Here is a 22,500-nt window from a genome sequence, read left to right as displayed (position 1 = left end):
CGTCTAAGCCAGTTGCCACCGAGCGGCAGAAATGCAGATGGAAAACGAGTAAAAGAAAAAAATGAAGAAAATATGATAATCTGAACAGATATAGAGATGTAAAAGACACTCACCCCTGGAGTGACAGGTACTGGGAGACTATCGCCTCTTCCACCTCCATGACTGACTGAGACAGTGTGTGTCCCACTGTGAGTTCCAGTGTGGGTCTCATTGTGGGTACCGTTGTGTCCCCAACTTTCAGTTCTGGTGTGTGTCCCACTATGAGTACCAGTGTGTGTCCCACTGTGAGTTCCAGTGTGTGTCCCACTGTGAGTTCCAGTGTGTGTCCCACTGTGAGTTCCAGTGTGTGTCCCACTGTGAGTTCCAGTGTGTGTCCCACTGTGAGTTCCAGTGTGTGTCCCACTGTGAGTACCAGTGTGTGTCCCACTATGAGTACCAGTGTGTGTCCCACTGTGAGTACCAGTGTGTGTTCCAGAGTGTGTCCTGACGTGTGTTGGGTCTACATTGTTTCCGTTAACATATCCACCATTGTTGATGCGGTTTCCATTGTTATCAAACTCATACAGGACGCCATTGTTGCGGTTGTGATAGTTATTGTATCCATTGCCGTTAATGCGGTTGAAGATGTCGCCGTTCTCAGCCTCACAGAATTGACTGACCAGTTTGGATTCCAGAGCTGAGAGAGGAAGATGAAAATGTCTGACATTAGTTCGATTAGACATCATAAACTCAAAGACGTAGCTTTGTATAATTAAAAAAAAAATAGAATTTTCTAATTTAGGAATTATCAGGATATCAGAATGGAGAAATTGCCAATACTGTAAAATGCAACTAAATGTTTGTGAGATATTAAAACATATCTCACCTGGTAGGGTATTAAAGTCATCTATCTGAAAGACATGTTCACTATCAGGGTCTGAGGCGATGAGATCAAGCTCCCTGAGAAACTCAGCTTGTGCTGGATCACTGGCATTCACTATGCCCAGAGCGAACATCTCAATGTTGGCAGCGTGTGCCTCCCGCACTGCGATTTCCAGCTTAACAGATTCACGCTCATCTGACTGTCCATCTGTGATGACAACAATCACCTTGGCGACCCCGGAACGAGCGTTGCGGAAGGCTTCACGGGTGGCTTTGCGGATAGCTGTGCCTGTGTATGTACCCTCGCCCATGTATGTCATCGTACGTATGGCATGTTTGATGTCATGCTTCGTGGCGTATCTTGCGAGATCAAACTCCAGTCGAACCTCTAGGCTGTAGAGCACAAGGCCAACTCGTGTGGCACCGTTACCCACTCGCTCTACCAGAGCAGTCACAAAGTCCTTAACGATCTCAAAGTTCTCAGGGCCAACACTCTCTGAGCTGTCAATCACAAACACCAGCTCCATTGGACGCTCCTTGCATTTAATCCCACATCCTGAAAGTTGTGTGTTGTAAAGTTAATGCAAAACATTTGAGAACAATATAACATGAGAGGAGAGGAGAAGGTACCAGAATCTTACCGCATATTTCTCGTATCATTCTGATAACGTCTTCTCTCTGGAAAATGGAATTAATTTGTTATTTATTAAAGAAAAAAAAAAAAAAAGAATTTTATTAACCATGTCCAATAAAATAGTTTCTAATAGTAAATTAAAAGTTTCTCAGTGTATCTAGTGTTTCTGCTTCTATGAAGCAGATGAGTGGTTTTGTAGATCTTGAACCCTCTACAAAGTTATTTACAGCCATAAAACCATAAAGCGCGCTGTGAGTGAATCAGAAGAAATGACATCTTACCGTCAGACCTGACTCTCCTTTCACTCCGTGTCGACCCTGAAAGAAAACATTTTTTTTTTTTTACATACAAACTCTACAATCAGGCCTAAAAGCAGCATCAGAGTTTGCTTACATCAGGGGTCGGCAACCTTAAACACTCAAAGAGCCATTTGGACCCGTTTCCCACAGAAAAAATACCACAAGGAGCCACACAATTCTGACGACATCTAAAATGAAGAGAACGCTGCATATATCGTTTTTTACCTTTATGGAAAGTTAAGAAAAACTGTAGTGTGTTGCATTTATGAAATCAATTAACTGCTACCGATTAAACGCAATTTTATTTCTGCAGGCAAACAAAAATATTTTGAACAGTTTGAACTAACCTTAAGAAAACCTGGGTTAAACCTTTCAAATAAAATGTTTAATATATAACTGAGTCCTTCGAATTCATGACCAGGGCTCTCAAGTTTTGAAGACAGGCAAGCATGACATCAACCCCTCGCTTTTTTTCATTGGATGTTGCGATAAATCTTACCCAGATAGTGCTATTTTCTGATTGGCTATTGTGTAGCCTCTTTTTTGATTGGCTGATAAGTGTCAGGCTCGACTAAGAACGGAGATGCGCTTGATTTCTGCCCGGTTCCACAGAGACAGCGGTGCGGACTGATACGTTTTGGGCGCTGCGGCTTATTAAATATATGATAAATAGTCAAAAGTTTTTCTGCGCGAGAAAAGACTCAAATGCGTGACTGTCACTCTCAATGCGTGACACTTGACAGCCCTGCATGACATAAAAAATGTAACTTGCCGGCTGCAGCAAACCAAAAATGCGCCTGCTTCTGTGTGTCAGATTTCGCAAGTCGGTAGTTATGACACATATTTTGAGCGACCAAAAAAAAAAATTAAACACGGTTTATTTTAATGTTACAAGAGCATCATGATCTTAGAATTTAGAATTACATTTTTTAAAAAACTAACAAAAAGAAATTTAAATTAAATATTTATTTTCCAAATCTACAGGGAGCCGCAGCAGAGGGATGAAAGAGCCATTTGCGGCTCCGGAGCCGTGGGTTGCCGACCCCTGGCTTACATCATCTTCACAGATTTTGAGTTCAGGCTGAGGAACAGTAGGGGGGAGGCAGGGGGAGGGTGTCGATGGCCGTGCTGTAAGATAGTCGGTACCAAAGAGCAACCGACCGAGGCTACCATTTGCGGCACCATCTTGGATCAATCTAATCCATGATGCTAAGCTGAAGATTAAATGCTTCCTTTTTCTTAAAGCTTTCTTTCCCTAATCTTCTGGGGCAGTTGCTACTCAAGACATTAAGGCTCTAGGTTATTGATCAGAAGGTTAATCAAAAGATTGGCACTGCCAAGCCACCACTGCTTTGTCCCCAAGCAAGGCCCCCACCCTCCCTGCCCCAGGGGCACTGCATCACGGCTGACCCCATGCACCCCAACATGAAAAACTGGGATATCCAATATGAGTGTATTGGCTGACCAAATACACTTAGACATGGTTACATAACCATTTCCTCTTTGGCTTATTTATTATTGAAAAAGAAATGCTGCAATCCAGAACATCCACATTTAATAATGCAGGTATCTCTACACCATTGGTGCAATGCATTGTGTGGTTTGGGACCATGAATGGATTTTAATGTGAGAAATAGCGATCCTGAGATGAATGCACTGTGGAGGAGCATCGCAACACAACACACATTAGACACATCCATGAGAGAGATTGCACATCCTGTAGCAATTAATAAATAATATAGTCATGATTATTAAGGATTAAATCTATTAGCATGATAACTGACATACTATTCTCCAAAACCCTAACGATTTTATAACACATCATATTGCCAGTGGACTCACAGGTTGGCCTGATGGTCCAGGATCCCCATTGTCACCTTTGACCCCTTTTTGGCCTCGATCCCCTTGAGCACCACGATCACCCTAGACAAACACAGACACATTCTGAAACTGAATAACTCCTTTTTTACAATTTCTAAATGTGAGAATGTTAAACTGACCTTTGACCCTGGAAGACCCTCTCCAGGTGGTCCTCTTGGTCCGACCAAACCCTGAGCTCCTAACTCACCCTGAACCACATTATGCACAGTTCAGTCAGATACTCATTTTATTCATCCATAATGTGTGTTAAACATCCACTAGCATTAATAAGCGTTAGGTTATCAACACAGTGTTAGCTGGAGATATTTAGTGAGTGAGGTGTTTAAATCCCTGACACTACACTGTGGTGCCTGTTATACTCGTACACTACCATGTGATGTTATCTGTATAGATACAGTACATATGCATGTTATTTTGTATTTGTGCTTATGTTACCTTCGGCCCTTGTATCCCCAGCCCTGGAGGTCCTGGTGGACCAAGTGGTCCCGGTCTTCCTGTGTTACCCTACAGATTTCCAAGATAAAGACAAAGCAGCTTTGATTATTTGCCCCATACACTGGTCTTTAGTAGGCATTACTACACTGTGTCAGGTCGTTGTTGTGGTTTCAGTGGTTAAAGCCTAGCTAGTTACAGGGCTCTCAAGTTTTGAAGAAAGGCGAGGGTGACATCTACCCCTCCCACAAAATAAATAAATGAATGAATGAATGAATGAATAAATAAATAAACAAACAAACAAACAAACAAACAAACAAACAAATAAATAAATAAATTAAAAAAACGGGGGAGTGAGGATCACTGACCGCAATTTAACCAAATACAAAGCATTTGTTTTGTTTCCATTAATTTAATTAATTAATTTGTGTGTGTGTGTGTGACAGAGAGAGAGAGAGAGAGAGAGAGAGAGAGAGAGAGAGAGAGAGAGAGAGAGAGAGAGATTATGACTGGTGTTGTTTATTGTAAGTGTTTGTCACCTTTTTGGACCCCTTTATCATTTGTAATGTTGCTCCCATATAAAACAGTTCAGCACAAGCCCAGTCATTTATAGGGACATGATTGAGGACAATGTCTCGTCCAGAGACAAGCTGATTTCATGTTGAGGTTTTGTTAAACCGACCATCGAAAATAGCCTCGCTAATGAATGTTTTTGTTCATTGGTTGTTGCGTTAAATCTTACCCAGATAGTGCTATTTTCTGATTGGCTGTTGTGTAGCCTCTTTTTTTTGATTGGCTGATAAGTGTCAGGCTCGACTAAGAGCTCCAGGGGAGACGCGCTTGATTCCTGCCCGGTTCCATAGAGACAGCGGTGCGGACTGATACATTTTGGGAGCTGTGGCATATTAAATATATGATAAATAGTCAAAATGTTTTTCTGCGTGAGAAATACGATGTGTGGTGGGAGAAAAGACCGAAATGTGTGACTGTCACTCTCAATGCGTGACACTTGACAGCTCATTTTAGCTCATTTTTACACAATCAAGTTTGAGTGACTGGAAACTTTGCTTCAAATGTTTTACTCCATGTAGTTTTGTTGCATTGCTGCTGTAAATCGCCAGCTCTCAGAGAATGGGATTGATCTCACACAGTCAGTAAAAGCTCAAATCAACAAATTTTATGCTAGTTACAGGAATGAATGGCTAAAATTGGTATATAAGTTGAAATGAGATAGAACTTCATTAAACCTGAGACTGCTTCAGGAGTACACAAGAGAAATAAATATAAATGAAATATAAATGAAATAAATGAAACTAACGGTGTGTGTTAATGGCACTTACTGGTGGTCCTTGCAGTCCCTCTCCTGGTGGTCCTGGTGGCCCTGGCAAACCTCTAAACCCAATATCACCCTATAACATATAACATAACACTTATATATCCACTCTCTAAACACACACACGTTTATTGTCAAAAAAGATGATACCTTTGGTCCTGGCAGACCCAAGCCCTCTGGACCAGGCTCTCCAGGAACCCCGGGAATCCCAGGAGGACCCTGTAATGAATGTCAAAATAAATTAACTCTTGCTGATAACCTTTTAAGAAGGAAATACAATGTTTATTTCACAATGATAAATAGTGATAGAGTTTGAAAGTAAAAACGTGTACCGGTTGACCAGGGTAGCCATCTCCTTTTGGCCCAAATGGACCAGGAAGGCCTGCTTCTCCACGATCGCCCTGAGAATCAAAACAGCAAGAGATAATACAGATTTTGTATTTTTTATGTTTAAAATGTGAATGCAAATGCATCTGGATTAAAATCGATATCTAATAAAAGCTTAGAGCTAAAACACCTTCACCTGCATTTCAGTGCTGACCAGTAAAGCATTTATCCAGAATGTTGCACCTCTGTACATTACACGGTCAGGCCAGCAGAGGTCATGCTTTCCTGAATTACAAATTAAACACTTCCTGATTTTAGACAAACCAGATAAACAGTGAGCATAAAGTCTTGCCAGCTTTAACACCTGTGTAAATTCCAGTAATGTATTTTTTTATTCCATGTTTTAAACTTTACCCTGTTATTCAACATCTTATGCAACATCCCACTGCTGACAGGTATAGTGACGTGACGGTGACCCATACTCAGATTTAACTCATCCAAAGTGCACACACACAGCAGTGAACACACACCCGGAGCAGTGGGCAACCATTTATGCTGTGGCGCCCGGGGAGCAGTTGGGGGTGGGGGTGGGGTGTTTGGTTTCGGTGCCTTGCTCAAGGGCACCTCAGTCGTGGTATCCCTCCACTGGCTTCCGGTAGCTGCACGCATCCGATTCAAAACACTGATGCTGGCCTACAAACGTAACAAGTAACTACACCCCGTAACCTCCGATCTACCAGCACTGCTCGACTGGTTCCACCATCTCTCAGGGTAAGAGGCAAGTATACTACAAGACTCTTCTCTGTTCTGGCACCAAGGTGGTGGAATGAACTTCCCCTAGAGGTCCGGACAGCTGAGTCACTGGCTATTTTGAAGCGGCGGTTGAAGACCTACTTATTCAGGAAACACTTCAACTAGCACTTCTTTCCTTATCTTTTGCATTTAAAACAACAAAAAAAAACAAACAAACAAACAAAAAAAACCTTTGACACTTTTTCATTGTAACTTTGAACAAATGTTCTAAACTCATGGTATCTTAAGTATGTAACCTAGTGAGCAGCATTAATGTATTCAATGTTAGAGATTTAAGCACTTATGTACGTCGCTCTGGATAAGGGCGTCTGCCAAATGCTGTAAATGTAAATGTATTGCCGGCCTGAGACTCAAACCCACAACCTTAGGGTTAGGAGTCAAACTCTCTAACCATTAGGCCACGACTTAGTTGGTGGCGGCGGTGGTGGATGTGGTTCTCGGTTTCCAAGTGTTTCTTGCATTTTGTTTTTACACCCAATAGACCCCCTTTTATGTTACCCTGCACTTGGGTCTGAATTTTTAGCCCAGAAGACATCCGTTCTCTGTCATTTGAAGCCAAAATCACAACAATCGTTATGTTATATGTAAATACGTCCAAATAATCCGAACATTTTTCTGTATTGTGACATCACACCGTTTTTCAATGTCACCACCTTTTCATATACATATATATATATATATTATTCCATATATTCGACTTTTGGGAATGAAACAGCAACTAAATATTTGTTCACATGCTGCTTGCTTCCTATGAACACGAATATTGTTGGCAATCCACGTTTTATCTGATGTACAGTACACACAAATTAGCCTCATAGTACCTCAGAGTCATGGAGTCTCTGTATTGTAAGTCTCACAGGACCCACAGTGATGTTCATCATGTTCCGTTCTATTTTTCTCTAGTTTATTATTTCATTATAAGAAGATAAGTTTGATTACGAGTCATCTCTGAAAATCGCCTGAACACTGTTATAATCAGGTCACCTGAGCGTCATGATCCTTCTTTATTTATTCACTATTTTGATACACTTGTCATTGACTCACTCTAAACCATACTTGCTTTCTGATTTTGCTCAGATTTCTCTTTTTTTTCAAGGGAGGTTGGTGGGGGTATAATATAGGATTGTTTACAGACTGACCTCCTTCATCAGTTGTTTGTCTGTTTTCCTCTTTACTCTTCTTCCTGTCTCTAATGACTCTGATTTCTTTCCTATTTTAGATTTATTCCCAATTCACCTCTGTATTCTTTTCTCTTATGGTTTCACTATCTATCCCTAAAATGCTTCATTTCTATTCATACATCATAATGTCATACCTTTGGTCCAGGAAGTCCATATCCTGTTTCCCCAAGTGGCCCTGGAGGACCTGGTGGACCTGCGTCACCCTGTAACACCATTACAACCTGTCTGTAATAGAGTGTACTCATATCAGAGCATGTATCATATGTAGCTTGACTCGTCAGTTGTACCTTTGCTCCAGTTACCGTACGTCCCGAAGGTCCTGGTAAGCCGAGACGTCCTGGTGCTCCAGGTTCACCCTAGAGGAGGAAAAAAACAGCATGTTATTTAAAGCAGAAGACTCACCACTGGTGTCACTGTTAATGTTGTAGAATTTATGTGTGACAAGTCCATTTTTTTCCCAAAGCAATTTAATGCTCACCTTTGGTCCTGATGGTCCAGTGATTCCTGGAGGTCCTCCTAATCCACGGACTCCTCTTTGGCCCTGATCTCCCTGTCCAGAAGTACAACACACACTCATTTTAAAATGACAAACTGTGAGAACAGACTGTTAAACTAAAAGTAAAAGAAATAAGAGGAGTGTTTACCTTTTCTCCTTGTGTCCCTACACCTGCTGCTCCCTCTTGCCCTCTCGAACCTGGAACACCAGGCTCCCCCTAACACACACACACACACACACACACACACACACACACACACACACACACACACACACACACACACACACTATTTCAATACATGTCATACTGTATATGGGTGTGTATTTGATTAATAATAAAATTTGACTTCGAATTTCACACACACACACACACACACACACACACACACACACACACACACACACACACACACACACACACACACACACACACACACACACTGCTGTATAAAAAATGAGAAGAATGCAAATGAAAGTGAATGAAACTCATCAAGGGGGCACTTGCCAAAATACTGTAAAATTTTTAAATCTTGCTAGAAAGGGGGCTGATGCTAAACACATCTTATATAAAGGCAAGAAATCCCTTGGAGTTTACATACAGTACATGCATACATACAAAAATACATACGTGCATACATATTAATTACAGAGATGGACATTTTGTCTAGGACCGCTACCTTTTGTCCAGGAGCGCCGTCCTCTCCAGGTAACCCAGGTAACCCTGACAGCCCCGGAGCTCCCGGTTCACCCTGCAGAAGAGAGAAACATATTCACTTTATACTTCTTCATTCTAACGTGTAGAATAAATTATCTCTGATGTTCGATGGAATAACGATGAAATTTCTCGCCTAACCTTTGGTCCTGGTTCTCCCACTCCGCTCAGTCCTGGTACTCCGACTTCTCCTGGTAATCCCTGATCACCCTGTGAATAAAACACACACGATAACTCTTTAGATTTATTAAATCTTCATAGTGTTTGGATTTATTTTGTCTTCAGATAACTTCCTGTGTTGTACTATTTGGAATGGCCACAAGAAACTACTGTTTAAACCCTTAAAGAGCCAATATTGCTTTAGATAAACATTTACAGCATTTAGCAGACACCCTTATCCAGGGTGACTTACAACTGAGGGTTTGCTCAGGGGCCCAGCAGTGGCAGCTTGGTGGACATGTGGTTCAAACCCATGCCCTTCTGATCAGTAGCCCAACACCTTAGCCACTGAGCTACCACATCCCATGTCTACAGTATCAAAATTTTCCCAATAAACATCACATACTATAATGTTTCCAGGAATGCTTCCCTATTCATGGGATTTTCGTACCTTTTGTCCTGGAAGACCTTCTCCTGGTGGGCCTCTGAATCCTGGGGGTCCACGTGGTCCCTCAGCTCCCTAAAACCACCCATTTAAAGAAGTCCACTAGTTAATTATACATAAGCATCACCTTTGTGCAATAGAGGTATCAAGTAAAAAATGCAAATTGCAAATTTTTCTATGCATCATCATCATCATCATCATCATCATCATCATCATCATCATTCTAGGCAGTTAAAAATTTTTCTGTTTAATATGTTTGGTGCATGGGGGGCACGGTGGCTTAGTGGTTAGCACGTTCACCTCACACCTCCAGGGTTTGGGGTTCGATTCCCACCTCCGCCTTGTGTGTGTGGAGTTTGCATGTTCTCCCCGTGCCTCGGGGGTTTCCTCCGGGTACTCCGGTTTCCTCCCCCGGTCCAAAGACATACATGGTAGGTTGATTGGCATCTCTGGAAAATTGTCCGTAGTGTGTGTGTGTGAGTGAATGAGAGTGTGTGTGTGCCCTGCGATGGCACTCCGTCCAGGGTGTATCCTGCCTCGATGCCAGATGACGCCTGAGATAGGCACAGGCTCCCCGTGACCCGAGAAGTTCGGATAAGCGGTAGAAAATGAATGAATGAATGAATGTTTAGTGCATGGGTTCATCACTAAACTGGACTCTGGTCATATACACAACAGCAACAGTATTCATTCATTCATTATAGAATTTCTAGTCCCTATCCCAATTTGAATGGAATGTACTGCAATACGGCTAAGGCTAAGCATTACCGAGTCATATGACAACACTAGGCTTTATTTATAGTGAAATTACACACATACTGTGTGTAGAAAACATGTGGGAAAACATATGTATTGTACACAGATCATTGTTTTACTTTCATCACCTTTTCTCCTTGTACACCTAATCCAGGAAGCCCGGTCGGTCCAGGTAACCCAGGAGATCCGTAATCGCCCTAAAACACACATTTAGCATAACTAGCATAAACACACATTTTTTGACATCAATAAGACCTCCTGTCACCAATCCCAGTACAATCCCCTTGTAATATAATTCCAATTTTCTCAATTTCCCAGCAAACACTGCAGCCTATAGTCATGGCTGTCATGGACCACAACCCCAACACACTGGCACACACAGTACGTGCACTTAGGCAGCTTTCCCACACCACTGACTCATTATAAAATACATTTTCTTCTAGACATTTCTTACTTCCTTGACTGATTTACATTGTACGGGGATTTACTGAATTTTTGACCTTTAACCAGACAATTCTGTACCTTTGCCATAGTGTTCGCTAAACCTGCCCTTGTGTCTGTTATAGTAAGTCCTTAAATTCCACTCCTTACATGCAGCATTTTCATTTATGAGGAATCATCTCTTCATAAGCATCAGAGCAAAGAGCCCGCTGTACAGACTGCATGTTGTTGTCGCCGCAGGTTGGATAGTTAGACGTGCCATAACTTGCTCTGTGATACACCCAGCAAGAGACTGGCAAAGAAAATGATTTTCATCTGTGTAGACCTGATAGACCGGTGCCTTCAGCTCTAAAATCTGCTGTGAATATATGGTTAGTCATTTGCTGCAACTTCAACAAGAATTGGGTCAAACGATGAAGGAACGTAAGTTATTGTGGAAAAGAAATTGATTTGGTGAAACCACAAGGATGGGATTCTTCTCGTAATGACTTTCTATGGGAGCTGTGGTCACTCTCCACACGTGAAAGGAAGAGGGATTTGGCTAAATGTGTGTTTTGATGTCTTCACACATTGTGCCTTGGCCCAAAATCTGCCTGTCGAGTGCTGCCTTGGACACTCAATGGGATGAAAAACTCAGAAAAACTTGTATGTAATGGGAAAAATGAACTAAAATGTCTAGGGAAAAATTGTATGCAATGACATATGCTTCCCTCAGGGTTCAGTTCTTGAGCTGCTATTATTTTTAAAATGATTTGCTCTCATTAGGCCCAATCCAACAAGACAGCACACATGCTGATCACATGCCTCTTTTCCACAGGAAAGAACCAGGTGCTGGTTCAGAGCTAGCGCTAATGCTGGTTCAAAGTTGGTTCCACTGGTGAACCTTCTAAGAACCAGTTTGCCTTTTCACCGGCTAGAGAGCGATCACAGCGCCGAGTGTGACGCCACTGTATACGTGTTACGTGTCCCAGCAACGTTAGCGCAGCAGCGGCAAACACAAACACATCAAAAATGGCGGATGTTGCTTTACTGTTAATGCTCATGGCTTTGCGAACCTACATTGGCATCCAAACGTGGCGAATAAAACGTGTACGTGCGGCTCCGTGTAATCTGTATAAACGGAGGTTGTAATCGATAAAGTACATAACGTTATTTTATTGTTAACACAGAAAAAAATTTAGCCTTAGCATGTAGCTACCTACTATCATGTGTGCTGATAATGTATCATATCGCGGTAAAGTAAAAGTGTATTAAACATTAGTATACTTAAGGTACATTATCAGATGCGCTAACAGTAGCCCCGCCCACAGCTCCTGATGCAAGCGGTTCTTAAGTCTAGACCAGCAACGTTTTGGTGCTACTTAAGAACCACTTTTCCTGCTTCGGAGCCGGTGCTTTGGCGGTCGAAACAGAAAGAACTGGTTCTAAATTAGGCTCTGGCTCCGAACCAGCACTCAAACTGCCTCGGTGGAAAAGAGACTCACTCTAAACTGTATCAGTGTCCATAGAACATAAATAACTGGTTGAGGCAAAAATTCTATTCTTCTATTCAATAAGCACAAAACAGAGATTATCGTGTTGGGCAACAAAGAAGACTAACACAAATTTGTGCAGACTTTCAGTCTAGGGCTCTAAAATCTATACACTAAGTCCTGGCCTACTTCATTTAGATCTCACCTTCACTGGCCATGACAATAGATACTGTATATCACTATATACCAGGGGTATTCAATTAAAATTCAAAGAGGTCCAGTTACTAATATTTCCTCCCAGCAAAGGTCCGAATCTTATATTGTCACTTAAAATAGTGTACCCTCATGTTAATAAGATCAATAACGCACATACATTTCTATATACTTTATTATTAAATTTCAAGTGTTTTCAGTCTGAACTTGTCTGGCACTTGAATGGAAAACAATCCTGCAGTTGTCTTTACTACATGTCAAGTAACAGACAACAGACGCTGAATTTCTTCTGAATAAAATAAATAAAAAGTACAAACACAGCTTTGTGCAGCCTGAACTTAGGGCCTATATTTCATGTAATGTAAAACATTAAGAATCTTCTGAATAAAATAAAAGTGCTTTTAATCTTTAAGAAAAAAATGAAACAAAAGACTTTTGAGCTGCCCATTTTTTTAAACATTAACTACATTAATAACACAGAACTTTAGGTTAAAGGTAAAATAGGTTATAGGTAAAATTTCAGGTAAAATAGAACAGGGCAGAATTTAGTGAATAAAAGAAAAGTGCCAAGCTTTGAGCAGCTCCCTTTTTCCTTTCCACCTCTCCTTACTCCCTTTCCAACTTCCGTTCCGTGTCCTGCCAGCAGTTTGAATCTTAATTGTCCTGCCAGTGTAATTAGGTGCATTACTGCCACCTTCTGCTCTGGAGTATGGAACAGAAACTAACTGTTTTTGGCTTGGCTTTTGATGACGCGTAATAACTAGATTAACTGCGCATGAACGAAAGATTTATCTTTGTATTAATATCAAAGAGCTTATATAATCTTATAATATTAGAATATAATAAGGAGATGCTTAATATGATAATATTAGAATTTTAACGGGTCCGGGCAGACCCGTCACTCAGTCTGGATCCGGACCGCGGTCCACCAATTGGTGATGCCCGATATATACATACTGTAGATACCTTTATTTCTCACATATACATTACAGCACAATGAAATTATTTATTCGCATATTTCAACTTTTGGAGGTTAAAAACCTTGTTACTATGGTAACCAGTAGAAGCGATTTACAGTGGCAAATTCTTACAAATGTGATCTGAGTAAATGTCTTAAGTTTTTTCATGTTACCTTGTTTCCTTTAATTCCAGGTCCAGCTTGTCCTCTCGGTCCCCTCGGACCCTCTGTTCCTCTCTCTCCCTGTGAAAATCAATAAGGACCATAATGTTTCATCGTCTCAGACAAGTCTGTAATCACGCCTCTTTCTCTTTTTTGCGATTGTTAACAGGATATGGAACTAAAACTAAAATCTTTATGATTATTGTTGATGAGGTGAAATTTTCTGCAAAGACATTTTTCTTCTGCTCAAAAGCACAATTATGCCTTGGCGCTAAGCTGTGTGCTGTATAAGCTGATGCTGAAAACACCTAACTTTCCTCACAGAAATTTTACATAATATTTGTACCTTAGGCCCAGGAAATCCCTCTCCTGGAGGTCCTTTATCTCCCTGCACTCCTTGTGGCCCCTGAGGCCCCTACACACACGTGTAATAAATGTCTATTAATGAAATAAATATCCAGTCAAACAAGCAAATCATAGTAGAGTATGTATTTACTGGTAGGCCAGGTTCTCCAAGTCCTTGTGGTCCGGGAGGTCCAGCTCTGCCCTGAAGTCCCATCTCACCCTACACACACACACACACACACACACACACACACACACACACACACACACACACACACACACACACACACACACACACACACCACTCAATATACACTAGGATCTGACATTTATAATTGTACATCATTGCAACACTGTCCACAGGCTGCAAAGATGTATATAATGTGTAGTGAATGCAAAATGATGTTCTAATAACATCCAGAAAAGCATTTTTATTAAGGTTTACATGCACATTAATGTTATCCTTTTAAATGTGGGGTCTCCGTTGTTTGAGAAATGCTTCAGAAAACTGCGTTGGGCCGCCAAACAAAACAAAAAACAAAACAAACGTGTAGCCAATGAGCAGAAAGGGGCGGGTCTTGTCAATATGGGCAGAGAGAGTGTTCAGTGCAAATGTATGACATTAGCAGAAAGCGGTTTTAACATTGACGTGGAGGATAAAAACAAAGAACGAAAGCGAAGAAAGGCTTACGATAAGGCAAGAAGTAGGACGTGTTAATATAGGATCAGCTTTCCAGCGCTGGAGTGAACTGAACATCTTCCGTGTGAAACGGAGCTAAACCTTTCACTGTACAACACACAGTACCACAAAAACACATTTGTATTACCATAGTATTACTCATTGAATTCATTTATTGATAAAAATATCCCCTCGGTCAGCTGCCACAACAGGTTCCGCCATAATAGTTTGTCTGGGTTATACTTGGGTTATACTTGTCTGGTGTATGTGTGGGGCGGAGCTATCAAAATGGGTGGAACCCATTTGGGTTAGGGGCGTGTTTGTTTTGGTGATTTCAAATGTCAAAATTGGCTTTCAAACAACGGAGACCGCACCTTTAATATCCGGCAGGTCATGAATTTTGAAAGTTCTGAAAATCCTGAGGAGAAACGACTGCACACAGTCAATCACAGTGTGTTATTCATCATTTACTAATAAAATGTTATCTCTCAGAATTGTATAAAGCATTTGATTCCCTTATAGGATCCAGCTACATGGTGCAACTACAGGGTGTGACAACAGGTCTACTGGATGAGTCTATGGGGAGAGACTATGGGGACTATGCTTATATAGCGACTTAATGGTACAACTACAAGGTGCAGCTACAGGATATGATTACCGGGTGTTCAGACAGGCCCAGATGCAGACTTAGATTAAAGGATATGAGTGACTACGGGGTGCAACTACAGGGAGCAGCTACACAAAGTGAACACATTGTGAGTACAGGTGTAACTACTGGGTACAACTACCAGGTGCATCAACAGGGTTCTTAGTGAGAGTCCAACTACACTTTTGTTTTAGACGATACCTTACCTTTGGTCCAGCAATACCTATTCCAGTTTCACCCATAAGACCGGGTGGTCCAGGAAAGCCCCTCTCCCCCTGAACACACACACACACACACACACACACACACACACACACACACACACACACATGGTCACACATGTTTTATCTTGGCTGGGTTTTGCTAAGGGGTTTTTTACAACTGCGTTTTCTGTGATCAGATAGCTATCCGATGGTAAAAAGACCTGGTCTAAATGCTCGCCGAAACCTTTTCGAGGCGAATATAAATCTGATGGTACAAACCCCTTCAGGAGGTGGTCTGGGACGCGTTTCAGATGAAACTGGACAGGTGTAAATGCATGTGGTTGTTCAAGCCACATCTGTCAGCGCTATACTCCTCCCAGACGGAAGTACGTCACTCGCAGATGACTCACGAGTCGTACATCGCACCGCAAACAAATATGTTTTCCCACCAGCGCTGGCTCCGATCAGCGCTGGCTCCGACCAAACGAGGTGTCTCGTTTGGTCTTAAAATGCACTGTTGCTGCCAGCGACAATGCAGCAAACAGTAAATGCTGTTTTTTGTAGCATAACCGTCGTAACAAGTTTTTTTCGTCTTCTTTTTGATTGCATTCTGAAAACCGCATACACCAAAGTGTGTTCCATTTCAATTACCCCGGAAATGAGGTAAAAATATTTTAGCATTTTGGACGGGAGTAGAAAGATCGGATTGATATCCGATTCGTCAAGTCGCGTTTATGTGGCCTAATGTAAATGGAACAGTTTTAACAAATCAGATAGCTATCGGATCAGAGACAACACACAAAGTGACCGGGTGTAAAAAGGCCCTAAGAGAGACATTACTGATTACTGATCCTTGCTTTATCACTAATACCAGGCTCAAAATATCTAGTGCACAAGGTGCAGTCTTACTGTGCTAGGCTCAGTTTATATACAGTTTTGCACTAGCTTAACTTGTTGAAGGGGAATATATATGGCTAAATCTATGTAGTGTTCTCTGTCTGTAAAGCTATATAATTTTAGACAGGTTAAGTGAGTTTGTGACCTTAACAAATAGCATTGGTTAAATAATGTTTAATAATTTTCTTACTGTAAAATGCTGTAATAATTCTCAAACACTAGATTTATATAAACAGAGGTGTACTAACTTTTGACTGCTATTGTAAGCAAACACTATTTACAACCAGTCAAGTGATTGAGGGAATATTCTGTTGGCAGCTGCTGGACTGGCAGAGGATGTGTGCAGTGCTGGAGGGTACACATCAACGTCAACACTAATATAACAAGCAGAATTTCTCCTGGAGGTTGTGTAATATCACTTAAAGAGTGTTTAAATGTCAATTTGACAGAAACATCTGCTGAAATCTTCACTTATCTCTGAATCACCTAACAGATTACTGATCAGTGTACACTACTCAGTCAGTGTAGAGCAATCGAATCGCAATCGAATCGTAGTGCAATTTGGAGTTTGAGCCTAGCGCACTATGTAGAGCTCGGCTAATGTTAGTCCCATTTGACTAAACATTGGCTGTGCTCTACACAGTGCGCAAGGCTCAACCTCCAAATTGCACTATGCTTAATATCCGTAGTGCACTATTTTAGTCTGTATAATTTAGTATGTTTGTTCAACATTAGTGCACTAGGTTCAGAAATCACTCTAAAAACAGTGCACTATTTCAGTTGGAGTAATGAATGCTCCTTGGACTACATAGTAAACTAGCCTCAACTTGAGGCACTATGTAGGTGACCTGACAATCTTACTTTGTATATAATGCACTGAATGTAGTCCACATGGTTCACCAGTCTCAGGCATTATAATCTACACAGTGCAACAGGCTCAGTACTCACAGTCTTCTATTCAGTGTACTAGTATCAATATAGCACAATAGGTTAGATCATTCTATTCATATGGAAGACTAGCTTTATTCTGCTGCATGCATTGAGCCTTACACACTATGAGACTATTGCACAATGGTAAATATTCTGAGATATAAAATATATAGACTTAGGCTAGTACAATATGTAGACTGAGACTAGTGCACTACAGTATATAGGCTGAGACTAGTGCACTATATAAACTGGGACTAGTGCACTATATAGACTGAGACTAGTGCACTATATAGACTAAGGCTAGTGTAATATATAAACTGAAACTAGTCCACTATATAGACTGAGACTAAGACTAGTGCACTATATACACTGAGACTAATGCACTATATAGACTGAGACTAGTACACTTTATAGACTGAGACTAGTGCAATATATAAACTGAGTCTAATGTACTATATAGACTGAGACTAGTGCACTATATAGACTGAGACTGAGACTAGTGCACTATATACACTGGGACTAGTGCATTATATACACTGAGACTAGCGCACTATATAGACTAAGGCTAGTGCACTATATAGAGTGAGACTCCTGCACTATACAGACTGAGACTAGTGCACTATATAGGCTGAGACTGAGACTATTGCACTATATAGACTGAGACTGAGACTAGTGCACTATATAGACTGAGACTGAGACTAGTGCACTATATAGACTGAGAATAATGCACTATATAGACTAAGACTAGTGTAATATATAAACTGAGGCTAGTGCACTATATAGACTAAGACTAGTGTAATATATAAACTGAGGCTAGTGCACTATATACACTGAGACTAGTGCATTATACAATATAGGCTGAGACTGAGACTATTGCACTATATAGACTGAGACTGAGACTAGTGCACTATATAGAGTGAGACTAGTGTAATATACAATATAGGCTGAGACTGAGACTAATGCACTATATAGACTGAGACTGAGACTAGTGCACTATATAGACTGAGACTAGTGCATTATAAAATATAGGCTGAGACTGAGACTAATGCACTATATAGACTGAGACTGAGACTAGTGCACTATATAGATTGAGACTAGTGCATTATACAATATAGGCTGAGACTGAGACATGCACTATATAGACTGAGACTGAGACTAATGCACTATATAGACTAAGACTAGTGTAATATATAAACTGAGGCTAGTGCACTATATAGACTGAGACTAGTGCATTATACAATATAGGCTGAGACTGAGACATGCACTATATAGACTGAGACTGAGACTAATGCACTATATAGACTGAGACTAGTGTAATATATAAACTGAGGCTAGTGCACTATATAGAGTGAGACTATTGCATATATAGACTGAGACTAGTTCAATATATATACTGACAAGTGTACTTTATAGACTGACTTACTTTGTGTCCGGGTGGTCCTTGGGGTCCAGGGTCACCGTTAGGTCCAGGCAAACCCTAAGTTAAATATAAAACATAAATACACAAGAACACACATACACAATTCAGTCAAAATGCCTGATATGCTGTCATGAGGTATTTCTATTTCTTCATCTGGTCATAGCTGAAACACAGTGGTTATTTAAGACTTTTTTAGTCATGCATGACAGTTTCTGTGAGGAGATTATCTAGTATTTAAGAAGGATGTACCTCCTGTTATATTGGATAATATTGAGCTGCGTGACATCCAGCCTCACTTTATGGTTCACAGACTTTAAAAGCCAGGATCATACTATTACCGTTGTAAAGTATTGTTAGTTTCTCTCTGCAATTCCGATCCCTTCTGTTTATTGTATGCTATGTTAGTGTTTGACTTGTTTTTGTGTTTTTACCGATGAGAGTTTCTTTCTCCCCTTATATTTGTTTACCACACAGACTGCTTTTCTGGTTTCTGTTATCTTTCTGCCTGTTTTTTGTACCATGAGACTGCTGCTGTTTACGGATTGTTTGCCAGTACTATTAAACTCTTAAAAACTCTTAAAGCTCAATGCTGTGATGACTCATCATTCAATTCAATTCAATTCAATTCAATTCAATTCAAGTTTATTTGTATAGTGCTTTTTACAATAGACATTGTCTCAAAGCAGCTTTACAGAACATAAACATAGTGCAGAAGGTAAACATAATTAATGATAAAGGAAATAACAAATAATAAAAGTAAAAGAATTGACAGAATAAAAAATTCAAGATTATTATTAGATATAAATCTGTATGTATTTATTCCCCTATGAGCAAGTCTGAGGTGACTCAGGCAGCAGTGGCAAGGAAAAACTCCCTTAAATTACATCATACAGTGATTATTTTCCAATAACAGTACAACACTGATTTTTTTTTTATCATTTACTCATCATATATGAACCAAAAGAAACTAAACGAGAACAAACTGAGTAAAAACATCTAAACAACAAACCTGCACTCCTCTGTTTCCACTGATGCCCACCGGACCCTCGGGACCCTGTGAGGATCAAATCACCCAGAAGATCTGCATCAGCATCAAAACTAAGAGATGTCTAGTAGAGGGTCAGCAGATGCTCAGTCAGTCCCTCAAGGATTTCATGTTTTTGCGATCAGAGAAATTAACGCAAAATGACTCAAATTCTGTGATTCTCAAATTTGTAAAAGCCAACATTTTTGGCCACAGCAATCACCAAACTCTTAGAAATACCAAAGGGACAGCCTGTGTGTGTGTGTGTGTGTGTGTGTGTGTGTGTGTGTGTGTGTGTGTGTGTGTGTGTGTGTGTGTGTGTGTGTGTGTGTCTGAGTCACAGACTCACTCTGTCTCCTTTAACACCAGGCACACCGCATTCACCTCTGTCTCCCTGGCAAAAAAAAAAAGAAGGTCAGCAAAACAGCAGATGACCATCAGGGAGAGAATATCACCATTATTTATTCACAACAATAAGTGAAGTTAGAAACATTCGGAGTGACCACCATGATTCTTACCTTGTCTCCTTTACTTCCCGGTTTGCCCTGAAGCACAGTGACCACAAATAATTATCCACCGTGTTACATACAGTAATGTTTATCCAATAAAATAAAGAACAAAATGGAAACCTACCTCAGAGCCAGGATGCCCTGGGAGCCCTTGATATCCGCTGTCACCCTACAACATGCAGGAAGTCCGATTTTAGTCAAGAATTTCTTTCACTAAATGTTCATAGTAATTTCCCCCACATTTTGAATAACAATGAAGAACGTTTCAGTGGTTTTGAGCGCATTGTAATTATTTATACGCAGTTATCAAAAAAAAGCTTTGAGAGAAGCTCTTAGTGTCTCACAGCAGGTAATGACAAACCAGTGCCCTAGACACTGCTTAGTAGATTAGAGCACTGCACACGTATAGATTAGTTTCAGCCTACACACTACACACTTCATATTAAACTAGTCTCAGTCTCTGTAGTGCACTTGACTCTGTCACCATAATCTACCTGATGCTCTCAGACCAAACCTTGAAGTTTATTCTGGGTAGTGCCTTAGGTGAAGTCTCGATAACCCATTACACATAGTGAACTCTCTCAAGTCTCATCATGTTATAGATTAATCTTTCAGGTCATCTACAAATCCACTCTAAACTCTGTATCTGGAGTTTTGAGTATTTGTCCACATAAAGAGTAAAAAAACTGTAACACTGTGCATCAAAAACTGTAACACTGTGAGTCAAAAACTGTAACACTGTGAGTCAAAAACTGTAACACTGTGAGTCAAAAACTGTAACACTGTGCATCAAAAACTGTAACACTGTGAGTCAAAAACTGTAACTCTGTGCATCAAAAACTGTAACACTGTGCATCAAAAACTGTAACACTGTGCATCAAAAACTGTAACTCTGTGCATCAAAAACTGTAACACTGTGCATCAAAAACTGTAACACTGTGCATCAAAAACTGTAACACTGTGAGTCAAAAACTGTAACTCTGTGCATCAAAAACTGTAACACTGTGCATCAAAAACTGTAACACTGTGAGTCAAAAACTGTAATGAGTCAAAAACTGTAACACTGTGAGTCAAAAACTGTAACACTGTGCATCAAAAACTGTAACACTGTGCATCAAAAACTGTAACACTGTGAGTCAAAAACTGTAACACTGTGCATCAAAAACTGTAACACTGTGCATCAAAAACTGTAACACTGTGCATCAAAAACTGTAACACTGTGAGTCAAAAACTGTAACACTGTGCATCAAAAACTGTAACACTGTGCATCAAAAACTGTAACACTGTGAGTCAAAAACTGTAACACTGTGCATCAAAAACTGTAATGAGTCAAAAACTGTAACACTGTGCATCAAAAACTGTAACACTGTGCATCAAAAACTGTAACACTGTGCATCAAAAACTGTAACACTGTGAGTCAAAAACTGTAACACTGTGCATCAAAAACTGTAACACTGTGAGTCAAAAACTGTAACACTGTGCATCAAAAACTGTAACACTGTGCATCAAAAACTGTAACTCTGTGCATCAAAAACTGTAATGAGTCAAAAACTGTAACACTGTGAGTCAAAAACTGTAACACTGTGCATCAAAAACTGTAACACTGTGAGTCAAAAACTGTAACACTGTGCATCAAAAACTGTAACACTGTGCATCAAAAACTGTAACACTGTGAGTCAAAAACTGTAACACTGTGAGTCAAAAACTGTAACACTGTGCATCAAAAACTGTAACACTGTGAGTCAAAAACTGTAACTCTGTGCATCAAAAACTGTAACACTGTGAGTCAAAAACTGTAACACTGTGCATCAAAAACTGTAACACTGTGAGTCAAAAACTGTAACACTGTGCATCAAAAACTGTAACACTGTGAGTCAAAAACTGTAACTCTGTGCATCAAAAACTGTAACACTGTGAGTCAAAAACTGTAACACTGTGAGTCAAAAACTGTAACACTGTGCATCAAAAACTGTAACACTGTGAGTCAAAAACTGTAACACTGTGCATCAAAAACTGTAACACTGTGAGTCAAAAACTGTAATGAGTCAAAAACTGTAACACTGTGAGTCAAAAACTGTAACACTGTGCATCAAAAACTGTAACACTGTGAGTCAAAAACTGTAACTCTGTGCATCAAAAACTGTAACACTGTGAGTCAAAAACTGTAACTCTGTGCATCAAAAACTGTAACACTGTGAGTCAAAAACTGTAACACTGTGCATCAAAAACTGTAACTCTGTGCATCAAAAACTGTAATGAGTCAAAAACTGTA

The 22,500-nt window shown here is 40.3% G+C and overlaps 1 protein-coding gene across 1 annotated transcript in view; it reads right to left on the bottom strand.

Annotated features, from left to right (window-relative positions):
* The window catches only part of col28a2b (collagen, type XXVIII, alpha 2b), a 44,449-nt gene that overhangs the window by 6,024 nt on the left and 15,925 nt on the right, over positions 1-22,500 (bottom strand). The window contains exons 7-33 of the mRNA XM_027143349.2: positions 20,353-20,397; positions 20,238-20,264; positions 20,069-20,113; positions 19,705-19,749; positions 18,699-18,752; positions 15,452-15,520; positions 14,072-14,140; positions 13,922-13,990; positions 13,588-13,656; positions 10,458-10,526; positions 9,580-9,648; positions 9,111-9,179; positions 8,935-9,006; positions 8,406-8,474; positions 8,240-8,311; positions 8,049-8,117; positions 7,896-7,964; positions 5,773-5,841; positions 5,591-5,659; positions 5,448-5,516; positions 4,111-4,179; positions 3,795-3,863; positions 3,637-3,717; positions 1,777-1,812; positions 1,503-1,539; positions 866-1,417; positions 114-676 (exon numbers count right to left, since the gene is read on the bottom strand). Of these exons, the coding sequence (XP_026999150.2) occupies positions 114-676; positions 866-1,417; positions 1,503-1,539; positions 1,777-1,812; positions 3,637-3,717; positions 3,795-3,863; positions 4,111-4,179; positions 5,448-5,516; positions 5,591-5,659; positions 5,773-5,841; positions 7,896-7,964; positions 8,049-8,117; positions 8,240-8,311; positions 8,406-8,474; positions 8,935-9,006; positions 9,111-9,179; positions 9,580-9,648; positions 10,458-10,526; positions 13,588-13,656; positions 13,922-13,990; positions 14,072-14,140; positions 15,452-15,520; positions 18,699-18,752; positions 19,705-19,749; positions 20,069-20,113; positions 20,238-20,264; positions 20,353-20,397 (2,664 nt within the window). The remainder of the gene's footprint in view (positions 1-113; positions 677-865; positions 1,418-1,502; positions 1,540-1,776; positions 1,813-3,636; positions 3,718-3,794; positions 3,864-4,110; positions 4,180-5,447; positions 5,517-5,590; positions 5,660-5,772; positions 5,842-7,895; positions 7,965-8,048; positions 8,118-8,239; positions 8,312-8,405; positions 8,475-8,934; positions 9,007-9,110; positions 9,180-9,579; positions 9,649-10,457; positions 10,527-13,587; positions 13,657-13,921; positions 13,991-14,071; positions 14,141-15,451; positions 15,521-18,698; positions 18,753-19,704; positions 19,750-20,068; positions 20,114-20,237; positions 20,265-20,352; positions 20,398-22,500) is intronic.

This window comes from Tachysurus fulvidraco, chromosome 5 (assembly GCF_022655615.1).
Source record: "Tachysurus fulvidraco isolate hzauxx_2018 chromosome 5, HZAU_PFXX_2.0, whole genome shotgun sequence".
Classification (NCBI taxonomy): domain Eukaryota; kingdom Metazoa; phylum Chordata; class Actinopteri; order Siluriformes; family Bagridae; genus Tachysurus; species Tachysurus fulvidraco.
The sequence above is the reverse complement of the archived record's forward strand: the minus strand, read 5'-3'. Positions and strand labels throughout refer to the sequence as shown.